Here is a 13,416-nt window from a genome sequence, read left to right on the forward strand (position 1 = left end):
GTGTGTGTGTGTGTGTGTGTGTGCCATACGTTAACGGTCAAAACCTACCAAAACCTAGACAGTGGGAGGAACAAACACACTTTCAAACTGTTCCATGGAAATTCTTGAGATGATATTGGTGACACTCACACACCCACAAAGTCAGGTAGACGGTGATTAAGGACACGTCAGTGGTTTGTCTCTGTGTGTGTGTGTGTGTGTGTGTGTGTGTGTGTGTGTGTGTGTGTGCGTGTCAAACCACAGTCTAGTAACTCTAGTAACTCCTCACACCCCTGTAAACAGGAAGTGGCTGGGGCTTGAAGATGAATAACAGGAAGCAATCGGACGTGACCGCGACCTGCAGCTCATTAACCTCCCCAGCCCTCTTCTGATCTCTAAAGAGGAGGAATGAAACCGGCTCTTCTGATCTCTAAAGAGGAGGAATGAAACCGGCTCTTCTGGTCTCTAAAGAAGAGGAATGAAACCGGCTCTTCTGACCTCTAAAGAGGAGGAATGAAACCCGCTCTTCTGGTCTCTAAAGAAGAGGAATGAAACCGGCTCTTCTGACCTCTAAAGAGGCTGCAGGAGGAATGAAACCCACTCTTCTGGTCTCTAAAGAAGAGGAATGAAACCCGCTCTTCTGACCTCTAAAGAGGCTGCAGAGGAATGAAACCCGCTCTTCTGACCTCTAAAGAAGAGGAATGAAACCCGCTCTTCTGACCTCTAAAGAGGCTGCAGAGGAATGAAACCCGCTCTTCTGACCTCTAAAGAGGCTGCAGAGGAATGAAACCCGCTCTTCTGACCTCTAAAGAAGAGGAATGAAACCCGCTCTTCTGACCTCTAAAGAGGCTGCAGAGGAATGAAACCCGCTCTTCTGACCTCTAAAGAGGCTGCAGAGGAATGAAACCCGCTCTTCTGACCTCTAAAGAAGAGGAATGAAACCCGCTCTTCTGACCTCTAAAGGGGCTGCAGGAGGAATGAAACCCGTCCCAAATAAAGGGACGCAGCACCAGGGCTTCAGCTGCTCACGGTCCAGACTCTTTCTTGAGCCACGCTGCATGAATGAAATGAAGCCCATGTTACTCATTAATACTGCCCCTAATGTTGATCATGTTACTCATTAATACTGCCCTCTAATGTTGGCCTGTGCTGACCATGTTTCTCATTAATACTGCCCCTAATGTTGATCATGTTACTCATTAATACTGCCCCTAATGTTGGCCTGTGCTGACCATGTTTCTCATTAATACTGCCCTCTAATGTTGATCATGTTACTCATTAATACTGCCCTCTAATGTTGGCCTGTGCTGGTCATGTTACTCATTAATACTGCCTCTAATGTTGATCATGTTTCTCATTAATACTGCCCTCTAATGTTGATCATGTTACTCATTAATACTGCCCTCTAATGTTGATCATGTTTCTCATTAATACTGCCCCTAATGTTGATCATGTTACTCATTAATACTGCCCTCTAATGTTGATCATGTTACTCATTAATACTGCCCTAATGTTGATCATGTTACTCATTAATACTGCCCTCTAATGTTGATCATGTTACTCATTAATACTGCCCTCTAATGTTGATCATGTTTCTCATTATTACTGCCCTCTAATGTTGATCATGTTTCTCATTATTACTGCCCTCTAATGTTGGCCTGTGCTGGTCTGCTTCACCTTTGCCTTACTGTTCAGCAGGGCTGGTTTTGCTAGTAGGCTTTGTGCATGACCTGTGGTATATTCAGTCTCCACAGAGTGAGAGTGTGTGTGTGCGTAGTGGTATGAGTTTGTGTATAGTTGCGTGTGAATGAGTGAGTAGGTGTGTGTGTGCGTGCGTGCATGCTCTGCAGCATGTGGGCGTGGTGCACTCTTTCATGTGTGTGTATGACAGATGTGTCGAGTATGCACTTCTGCACTGCACACACACACTGTGTGTTTACAGTAACTACTTCACACGGCTCTACTCACAATTAAGTGTGCAAGCATAACTCATCATAACATAATGTGTGTGTGTGTGTGTCTGTATACTCTCTGAGCTGTGTGTGTGTGTGTACTCTCTGAGCTGTGTGTGTGTGTGTGTGTGTGTGTGTGTGTGTGTGTGTGTGTGTGTGTGTGTGTGTGTGTGTGTGTGTGTGTGTATACACTCACGTCAAACTGTGCAAGCACTCCTCCGGTGATCAGTCCTTCTCTGAGCTGTGTGTGTGTGTGTGTGTGTGTGTGTGTGTGTACACTCACGTCAAACTGTGCAAGCACTCCTCCGGTGATCAGTCCTTCTCTGAGCTGTGTGTGTGTGTGTGTGTGTGTGTGTGTGTGTGTGTGTGTGTGTACACACTCACGTCAAACTGTGCAAGCACTCCTCCGGTGATCAGTCCTTCTCTGAGCTGGTGCATGGAGCCCCTCCAGGCCTCGGGGTCCATTGCTGATCGGTCGCCACTCGCCTGCTCCGGAATGTACTGGAAGTCCGGCTCAGAGTCCAGACGCTCGTCCACCACGTCATAGATGGCTGAAAACACACACACAGACACACAGACACAGATTAGCATATGGAAGCTGGATCACACACATCATGACAGTCCCCACCAGCCCGGGTCTCCTGTAGCCTGCAGAAATGTATTCTTGTAGCTCATAGGGCACTGCACTAACTTAGGCCTGTGTAGAAATACACCCCCCCCCCCCCCCTATGCTATCCCAGCATGCAGCGGGCCAGGTGCGGAGCTCACCGTTGGGGCGCACTAGCAGGACGAGTTCCCCGGCGTTGCCCTCGCAGCTGGCCTTGATGAACAGGACCACCTGGTCGTGCGAGTGGTCCGAGATGTCCCGGCCGTTTATCAGAACCACCTGGTCCCCCTCGTTGAGCCGCGGCACGCACAGGTCCGCCTGCACGGGGGGGGGGGGGGGGGGGTCAACCAGAGGTCAAAACACATTCAGTCTAAACCCAAAGAACAACTCAGAGGAAATAGGTGCAGGTCCCTTCCAACCTTCACTGAAAAAGTCTTACTTTATCCTTACATGTCCTTGCGTACCTAAAGGTTGTTTCTGAGAAGAATTAAAATAAAGCACCACATCTCCCCTTCCAAGTCAATGAAAGCCATAATAAGGCCAATGCCAAATAATATCTATTATAATCATTTTCATTATGACAAAAAAGTAGGGCTGTGAAATGATAAAAAAAATGTAATCAAATTAAATCACAGGTTTCTGTGGATTAATCATGATTTATCACATATTACCGATTTTCTCGGTATATTTTTGTGAGAACAAAAAGATTTATGACAAAAGACGGATATATACGTTTAACATGTTTTCTTTTTTTACTCATAAAAAAAAACAATGGTGCTGCAACTCAGGAGTTCTTTAGCAGTTATCTTTGCTATTCCATATGGAACATTAATATAATCTTCATCCTAAACAGAATTTGGGCTTCTTAGCCATTGTATGGTTGAATAAAAAAAAAAAAAAAAAATCTTTTTAAATCAAACAGAAATTATTTGGGCTTCTTAGTCATTGTTTTTATAGGATGGTTGAACATTTTTCTCTTTTTTGTCAAACAACCATTAACCTCACCATGACACAATCTAATGCCTCTAAATGCCCTTTTACAGTAGTCTAGCCGCGGCTATCATATTACATGCACTGTCTGTCCCTATAGTGGTCGTTTTGTCCTCAATTGCCCAGTTGCTTGCAACAGTTTGGAACTGTTGTGCACATGCCTCTGCAAAGTGGCGCTCTTCTGTTTTCATGCACGTTAGTGTAAACGACTTTAACTTCCATTCGTCGGTGATTAGATGTGCAGTTACACCCAGGTAGTTATCGTTACTCACAGAGGTCCAGTGATCCCCTGTCAGCGCCTGATGTTTCGTAGCAGCCAAGTCATTTTCCTTTTGTTTCTTTTCAGCTTCATACAGCTCGTGGATTTTTGTCATTATTGTGCGTCTTTGCCGTGCTTTAATGCGTTGCCACTCGCAAAACTTCGGTGAGCCCCCCGTGTCCTCAACAACATTAATCGGTCTACAGCTTTTTGCAATCCATTTGGCAACTGTGCTAGTCAACTTGTCACAGGCAGACCTAATGAGGGGCCTAAGTTGTTGAGGGTGTTTTGGCGCATTCCACTTTAACTCCCCTCGCCGACCAACGCATGCATCGCGTTGAGGTGGTACTTTCCCGCAGAGTGTGCATATCACTTTGGTTTTATTGAATGTTCCATCTTTGTTTTTTGGAACGAACTTCCCATTACAGCGGCGACTAATGAAGATTGGGCGGAATTGTGTGTATATTGGAAGCTCATTTTGCGCATTCGTTAAAAAAATTAACTAATTAATCATGTAATTTAATCATAACGCGTTAACGCGTTATTTTTCACAGCTCTACAAAAAAGCCTATCCAGCAGGGCCTGCTGTGCACATCTCTACCTGTAGGGTGCAGAGTTTCCCCCTCTGCTGTGTGTTTCCCCTGCCAGCAGCAAGGGCCAATATTTATGACTCTCACAGGGGAGTGTGTGTCAACAAAACAAGACCTTTCCAGCACTGCCTGCTGAGGCCCGTCACCCGGAGAAGAGAGAGAGGGAGAGAGGGAGAAAACACGCAGGAAGGAGGGAGAGAAAGGGGAGGAGAGAAAGAGAGTTAGGTAAACGAGAGAGAGAGAGAGGATGAAAGAGAGACAGAGAGGGAGAGGGGATGGGAAAGTGAGCACAAGAGCGAGACGGAGAAAGAGAGAGAAAAAGAGAGAGGGAGAAATAGTGCGTGCGAGAGAGGGCAAGTAAGAATGCTAGAGAGAGGAGAGATTGTGTAGGTAAGGCCCTGCCACTGCCGTTTCCGCGGTTACAGGCGCTAGGTACCCACCGAGGTTCCAGGGGCGACCCGCGACACGATGATGGGCATCTTCTGATCCGAACCGCCCTGCAGGAGAGGGAGACAGGAAGAGAGAGAGAGAGAAGGAGAGAGGAGGAGAGAGAGAGAGAGAGACAGGATGAGAGAGAGAAAGAAAGAGAGAGAGAGAGGAGGGGAGGAGAGACAGAGAAAGAGTGAGAGAGAGGGAGAGAGAGGAGAGGAGGAGAGAGAGAGACAGGAGAGGAAGAGAGAGAAAGAGAGAGAGAAGGAGAGGAGAGAGAGGAGGGGAGAGAAGGAGAGAGAGGAGGGGAGGATAGACAGAAGAGGAGAGAAGAAAAGAGAGATGAGGATGAAGGGGGAGAGAGAGAGAGAGAGAGAGAGAGAGAGAGAGAGGAGTGTGTTATAAATAGCCAGACAGACACTATAGCCACGTTACATGTCATGTGTAGGACAGGGTTCCCAAATCACCAGGACACACACCTTGACGTTGAACCCGAATCTCCCGTGTTCGTCCGGCCTCATCTTAATCAAGACTAGGTTGTCATGAGGAACCACTCCGTTCAGCTGGAGACACACACACACACACACACACACACACACACACACACACACACACACACACACACACACACACACACACACACACAGACACACACACACACACACACAAAAACCTTTTAACTAACCATCAATAGTCTCTATTACTTTCACTGGTTTCAGTAAATGATCTGTCTGTGGTAGTTGTGATGAGTGCAGCCGGATCCCTCACCATAGTCTTGTCAGAGGGCATGGCTGTGTGTGTGTGTGTGTGTGGTGTGTGTGTGTGTGTTACTCGGCTCACCATGCTCTTGTCGGAGGGCGCGGGTGTGTCGTAGAGCTCGTTGACGTGGTTGTTGTCCAGGTCCTGCTGGGAGGGCGAGCGGCTCAGCTGACTCCTGCGAGACTGCTTGGGGGGCAACGCTGGGGGGGGGCCGTCCGCATCCGGAGACCTGAGGGGGGGGGGGGGGGGGGGGGGGCAGGGGGGCAGATAGAGAGAGAGAGGGCTTTAACACTAACTATCTATCTCACACAATTACACCAATAAAACACGTCACAAGCTCCGACCAGCAAGGCTTACAGCATTACATTAATAACAAAGACATGCTTAAGGGAGGGGGGCGGGGGTGGGGGTGAGGGGAGAGAGCGACAGACAGACAGACAATTGATTGTTGGTGGATTATCTTCTGTCTGGGTTTTTAATTTAGTAAATTGTGCAGCATGACTGTGGCTGAAAGAGCGATGAGAAAAATGATCTGCTCTGCTGTGGACTGGCCACGATACCCCACCCATTCCGACACACTCTCTAACACTAACACACTCTCTCTTACACTAACACACTCTCTCTAACACACTCTCTCTAACACTCTCTCTTACACTAACACACTCTCTCTAACACTCTCTCTTACACTAACACACTCTCTCTAACACTCTCTCTTACACTAACACACTCTCTCTCTCACACACTAACACACTCTCTCTTACACTAACACACTCTCTCTAACACTAACACACTCTCACTAACACACTCTCTCTAACACACTCTCTCTAACACACTCTCTCTAACACACTCTCTCTAACACACTCTCTCTAACACACTCTCTCTAACACTCTCTCTCTAACACTCTCTCTCTAACACTCTCTCTCTAACACTCTCTCTAACACTCTCTCTAACACTCTCTCTTACACTAACACACTCTCTCTCTCACACACTAACACACTCTCTCTAACACTAACACACTCTCTCTCTCACACTAACACTCTCTCTCACACTAACACACTCTCTCTCTCACACTAACACTCTCTCTCTCACACTAACACACTCTCTCTAACACTCTCTCTTACATGAGAAAAATGATCTGCTCTGCTGTGGACCGGCCACGATACCCCACCCATTCCGACACTCTCTCTAACACTAACACACTCTCTCTTACACTAACACACTCTCTCTAACACACTCTCTCTAACACTCTCTCTTACACTAACACACTCTCTCTAACACTCTCTCTTACACTAACACACTCTCTCTCTCACACACTAACACACTCTCTCTTACACTAACACACTCTCTCTAACACTAACACACTCTCACTAACACACTCTCTCTAACACACTCTCTCTAACACACTCTCTCTAACACACTCTCTCTAACACACTCTCTCTAACACTCTCTCTCTAACACTCTCTCTCTAACACTCTCTCTCTAACACTCTCTCTCTAACACTCTCTCTAACACTCTCTCTAACACTCTCTCTTACACTAACACACTCTCTCTCTCACACACTAACACACTCTCTCTAACACTAACACACTCTCTCTCTCACACTAACACTCTCTCTTACACTAACACACTCTCTCTCACACTAACACACTCTCTCTCTCACACTAACACTCTCTCTCTCACACTAACACACTCTCTCTCTCACACTAACACTCTCTCTTACACTAACACACTCTCTCTCACACTAACACACTCTCTCTCTCACACTAACACTCTCTCTCTCACACTAACACACCCATTCCAACACTCTTTCTAACATTAACCCACTCAACCGAACACTCAATCTAACACTAACACACATTACATGTTTTAACTCACTGGGTGCCTTTCTGCCTGTGGAGTTATGAGATGCTTACATTATCTCCATGGCAACGAGGCAATAAGACACCTGCTGAAGATCACATCATCAGACTGCTCAAACGTTCCACAGCACCAATCAATCAAAAAACTGGAGATCCATTCGGTAGGAAACAACTGCCTACATATATATCCGCACGCAAACACTGACCTTACAACACTCAACAACTGCTATCGGAGCCTGACTAATACGATTCCTACACTTCGGGTTGAGTGCATTGCTCATGCATGCTGTCATGGGGACACAAGAGGCAGAGGCAGACATGATGGAGACAACAGAGAGATGAAGAGCTGGGTCTGAGGTAAACAGGAAGTGAGTTGGTGTTGTGAAGAGCATCATGCTAAATAATAACAAGATGAATTAGCGTTGTGAATAGCTTAATGCTAAATAATAACGAGATGAATTAGTGTTGTGAATAGCATAATGCTAAATAATAATGAAATGAAGAGCCAAGTCTGAGGTAAATATGAAGTCAGTTAGTGTTGTGAATAGCTTAATGCTAAATAATAATGAGATGAAGAGCCAAGTCTGAGGTAAATATGAAGTCAGTTAGTGTTGTGAATAGCATAATGCTACACTAGAGTTACTCTGAAGAAATGAAGACTGTGAAGACTGAAATGAAGACTGCCCCCCCCAAAAAAGTGTTCTGACTGATGACTGACACATTTTATGTGGAAAATTGACTTGTTTTTCTAGTTTCTCCTGCAAGGCTGAACTCTGCACGCTACTGTTTGATGCAGCAGTTAAAAAAACAAAAGCTACATATCACCACAACGATGACTAGTTTCGGTTCTTATTTCGGGTACTAATTTTAGCCTCTTGTTTTCTTTGAATCGCTCTTCTTTATCACACACACACACTCACACACACACACACACCCACAGACACACAACACACACTCTTGTTGATCAGAGCCCACTGGCTGCTGTGGGAACGAGACGAGCGCTGAGTCAGCAGCAAGTCCTAACGTCCCAACGGACCCGTCCGGAACAGCACCGGGCCGAGGGGACCGGACGGGCTTCTCCAGAACAGCACCAACGGGACTTCAAAGGGGTTGGCTGTACGCTGGGTGGGCCGCTCCAGAACAGCACCGGGTTTGAGGGGACCTTAACAGACCCCAGCAGAACCCTGGGCAGAGGGGGGTGGGATGGACCTCTCCAGAACAGCACCAGGACTGCAGGGATACGTGTGTGTAATGAGTATGTGTGTATAAGTGTTAGTTAGTGAGTGTGCGAGAGAGAGAGGCAGAGAGAGAGAGAGAGAGAGAGAGAGAGAGAGAGAAGAGAGAGAGAGAGAGGCAGAGAGAGAGAGAGAGAGAGAGTGAAAAGGGAGAAAGAGAGAGATAGAGAGAGAGAGTGTGTGTGTGTGTATGTGTATAGATGTTGGGACAGGCCCATGGAGAATCCCTGTCACAGTGGAACACATCAAGCCTCTCGCTGCAGAGTTCATGGCCTCTGCTGCCTTACTGAACACACTCTAAACCTCCAAACACACACAAACACACACACACACAGACGGCAGGCATCTTTGCCGGAAGATTCTGCAAATAATGACCCAGAGCACAGAGAGACAGGTAGGAGGGCAAATAATGACCCAGAGCACAGAGAGAGACAGGTAGGAGAGCAAATAATGACCCACAGCACAGAGACAGACGGGTAGGAGGGCAAATAATGACCCACAGCACAGAGACAGACGGGTAGGAGGGCAAATAATGACCCACAGCACAGAGAGAGACGGGTAGGAGGGTAAATAATGACCCAGAGCACAGAGAGAGACAGGTAGGAGGGTAAATAATGACCTACAGCACAGAGAGAGACAGGTAGGAGGGTAAATGTTTGCCCTATCAAAGCCACATCTCATGGATGAGCACATCCCAGGCAAACAATGACCTCAGAGGAGGGATGGTGGAGTGGAGGAGGAGGAGGAAGAGGAGGAGGAGAAGAAGGAGGGAGAGGAGGAGGAGGGAGAGGAGGAGGGAGAGGAGGAGGAGGCAGAGGAGGAGGAGGAGGAGGGAGAGGAGGAGAAGGAGGAGGAGGAGGGAGAGGAGGAGGAGAAGTAGGGGGGGCACAGAAAGAAGAGGGAGAGAGAGAAGGTAGGGATTGGAAGAAGAGAGGGGGATGGAGAGGAAAAGTAAATAATGATAACAATAATAATAATAATAATAATAATAATAATAATAATAATAATAATAGTAAAAAAAAGGTAGAAACACTTCTTTGGCTTAGTGTGCTAAAAAGGGGATAAAATAAATGACAAACAGAGAGAAAATGAACAGAGCGAGAGAAGAGAAAGAGACTGAAGGAGAGATATAGGGGGAGGAGAGACAGAAAGGGGGTGAAGGCTACTTTTTATATGCAGCATAAGTAAATGTGTGCGTGTGTGTGTGTGTGTGTGTGTGTACGTATTTCTGTGTGTCTCTATGCATGAATGCACAGGCAGCATATAGCCGGCACTGGATGACCTAAAAAGCTACACAGAACACACATAGGGGGTTGACAGGATGAAGGCTCAGCTCATCTCCTGCTGTCAACACACACACACACACACACACACACACACACACACCACACACACACACCACACACACACACAGCTAATGCAGGGAAGGGGGAAACAAAAAAAACGTCAACAGCAGCAGCGTCTTCAGAAAATACCCATTTCACACACACACACACACAGCGTGACATGGCTCATCTCTTGTGACAAACCTATGCTGAGAACCACTAAAAGTACAAATCAAAACGCAAAGAAAGCCAGAGTAGGTTTGTGATGCTATTTCTGTAACCTGCAGAGGAGCTAAGAGAAATGACAAGTGTGACAGACTGAGTTTTCAGTGTGTGTGTGTGTGTGTGTGTGTGTGTGGTTGTGTGTGTGTTTGTGAGGGTGAGTTTCAGTGTTGGTGTACATGAAAAATAAGAATGAGAGTGTGAGTGTATTTGTTTGAGAGAGTGTAAGTGTGTCTCTATATCTGTGTGTGTGTGTGTGTGTGTGTGTGAGACTGAGGTGTCATCACAGCTGCGTGTGTAGTGATCCCAGCCAGGGGACTCAAGGGGGGTGGGGGTGCGGCTGCTTCTGGGCCACACACACCCCTCCCTCTTTCTCTCTCAGTCTCTCACTCCTTCCTTCCTCTCTCTCAGTCTCTCTCTCTCTCAGTCTCTCTCTCTCTACACACACACTTTCTCTCCTCTATTTCTAGTGCCACACACACACACACACTCTCTCTCATAGTCTCAGTCTCTTGTTTTCCCCTCTCGCTCTCTTTCCCTCTTTTCTAGTCTCTCACTCCTCTTTCTTTCTTTCTTTCTCTCTTTCCTTCCCTCTCCTCTTCTCACTAACTGCTTCCTTTCTTCACCTCCTCTCACACTACCACCTTCTCTCTCTCTCTCTCTCTCTCACCCTCTTCCTCTTTCTCTCACCCTCTCTCTGCCACCCTCTCTACCTCCTTCTCTCTGCCACCCTCTCTACCTCTCCCTCCATTTCTCTCTCCCCCAAATTCGACTGTCCTCCCGTGATCTGTTATTAGAGCCTGGAGAGTGAAAGCCTCCAGCTGTCAGGAGACACACACACACACACACACACACACTCTCTCTCTCAGCTGTTCACTCTACCCAGCACAAACACTGAAGAGGTGGATCTGTCTGTCACATGCATTAACACCCAGCTGGGCTTCAGGATCAATGTACACAAAGAGTAAACAAGAGGTCACACACACACACACACTTAAAACACTACCCTTTATTTTAATTTTTTTTGGGTCTGTCTGTGTGTGTGTTTGTCTGGGATACGCTGGGACAACCCATTACCAACACACAAAGTGCTCATTTACATAATTAGCATAACAACCAGCAAGAAGCTGGGAGGGGGAGCACTAGCATGCACCGGTACCCAACACACACACACACACACACACACACACACACACACACACACACACACACACACACACACACACACACACACACACACACACACACACACACACACACACACACACACACACACACACACACACACACACACACACACAAACAGACACAAACAGACACACACCGAGACACAGACACACACAGATCCAGTCTGACTGAAGGGCTCATTGGGTATTTTGAGTGTGTGTGTTTATGTGTGTCAGTGTACTTCTGTATGTAAATATGGATGTGTGTGTGTTAGTATGCGTGTATAATGAGTATGTTTATATAAGTGTGTGATAGTATGTGTGTGTATGTTAGTATACGTGTGTGTAATGAGTACCGTAATTTCCGGACTATTGAGCGCACCTGAATATAAGCCTCACGCACTGAATTTTTAAAAAATAATTATTTTTAACATAAATAAGCCGCACATGTCTATAAGCCGCAGGTGCCTACCGCAACATTGAAACAAATTAACTTTACACAGGCTAAAATGAATATCAAAACTAATACAATAGTTAGTTTTGCCAGTTAGATAAGTGCACTGTTGCTTTAAGAGCGCACAGTCGCAAGAGTCAATCAGAAGCTAGAACGTTAGATTGAAGACAGACGCTAGTTTGAAACCAGTGAGCTAAAGAACTTGAAGACTGGATTTGTATTGTTGTAAACTTTTATTTTATTTTCTAAAGTGTTTTGAGTTGTGTTCTGTCTACGCTGGTAGACTGTGGTTATTTTGACATTAGTTAAGTTATTGAGAGATACTGAGAAATCGCGTGGAGCTAAGCATCCATGCGGCTGCATCCATGCTAGCATCCTAGCTCCACAAAGCCACCGTAAACACAAAGCCACCGTATACAGTCACAGGTATCATAATCCATAAATTAGCCGCATCGTTGTTTAAGCCGCGAGGTTCAAAGCGTGGGAAAAAAGTAGCGGCTTATAGTCCGGAAAATACGGTATGTGTGTGTGCGTGTGTGTGTGTGTAATGAGCATGTGTATATGTGTATTTGTACGCATGTGTGTGTGTGTTATGAGTATGTGTATATGTGTGTGTGTGTTAGTGTGCGTGTGTGTGTGTGTAATGAGTATGTGTATATGTGTGTATGTGTGTGTGTAATGAGTGTGTGTATATGTGTATGTGTACTAGGGATGGGCATTCGATTAAATTGTCTTAATCGATCGTCGGGAGAATTAACGATCGATTTTTCGATTAATCATTAATATTTTTTATATTAAAATTCACTATTTATAGGCTATATTAAAATGCAGTGAAAATAGAAAAAAACACAGCGTGTTTCCTCATTGAGATCTTTATTACAAGATGAACAACTCTTGTGGCAGTTAAACTTACAAGATGGACAACTCTTGTGGCAGTTAAACGGGATCCGTTCAATGGTTACACTTGAAAATATGCGCTGCTGTACTCTTAAGCAGCGGAGCCGACAGCTAGAAGCCGGTGCTCATAAACACAACTTTTTTTCTCTCTCTAACTAATTAATCTCACATTTTGAAATTCATTCATCTAGATTCATCGTGATTAAAAGTTTGTTTTCTTCTCAAGACTAAATCTTATAAATTAACGAGTAATCACTTCAGACAGCGTGTATTTTAGACACTGTTGTTCAATTGTGTTTTTTTCGTGCTCTCTCGCCGTCATACAAGGAATATATGCGAGACACAATGGTGCCCCTCGACGGTAAATCGTAAGAATTGTCCCCTGAAGCAATTCGAATCACCTCAGTCAGCCCACCGTCTTCAACTATGTTGATGGGCCGACAGTCACCGGCAAACTAAACTGCTACAGCGTTGGTAACCTTTTCACGGACTGGTCTAGTTAATTTCCTAGAGAAGTCGTGGAGTGTGGGTTGGCGACCATCTAACCTGGGACTGCTTTCTGTCGGGTGCTTTGCATTAAGGTGATAACTTAAAGACGAGCTGCTTCTGTAATAGCTACATTCAGCTTGACAAATGCTACATACAACTTTAGTTTTGTCGATTGTTCTGTCATTTTGCCTCTTAAACAGAAAC

The 13,416-nt window shown here is 45.8% G+C and overlaps 1 protein-coding gene across 2 annotated transcripts in view; it reads right to left on the bottom strand.

Moving 5' to 3' along the window:
* LOC105905649 (protein tyrosine phosphatase non-receptor type 4) overlaps positions 1–13,416 on the bottom strand; it is a 61,748-nt gene that overhangs the window by 10,708 nt on the left and 37,624 nt on the right. For both annotated transcript variants that reach the window (XM_031558487.2, XM_031558488.1), the window contains 5 exons: positions 5,647–5,794; positions 5,286–5,369; positions 4,818–4,874; positions 2,700–2,856; positions 2,316–2,482 (listed from right to left, as the gene is read on the bottom strand). In XM_031558487.2, coding sequence (XP_031414347.1) covers positions 2,316–2,482; positions 2,700–2,856; positions 4,818–4,874; positions 5,286–5,369; positions 5,647–5,794 — 613 coding nt within the window. The remainder of the gene's footprint in view (positions 1–2,315; positions 2,483–2,699; positions 2,857–4,817; positions 4,875–5,285; positions 5,370–5,646; positions 5,795–13,416) is intronic.

The sequence above is a fragment of the Clupea harengus genome, chromosome 21 (assembly GCF_900700415.2).
Source record: "Clupea harengus chromosome 21, Ch_v2.0.2, whole genome shotgun sequence".
Lineage (NCBI taxonomy): Eukaryota > Metazoa > Chordata > Actinopteri > Clupeiformes > Clupeidae > Clupea > Clupea harengus.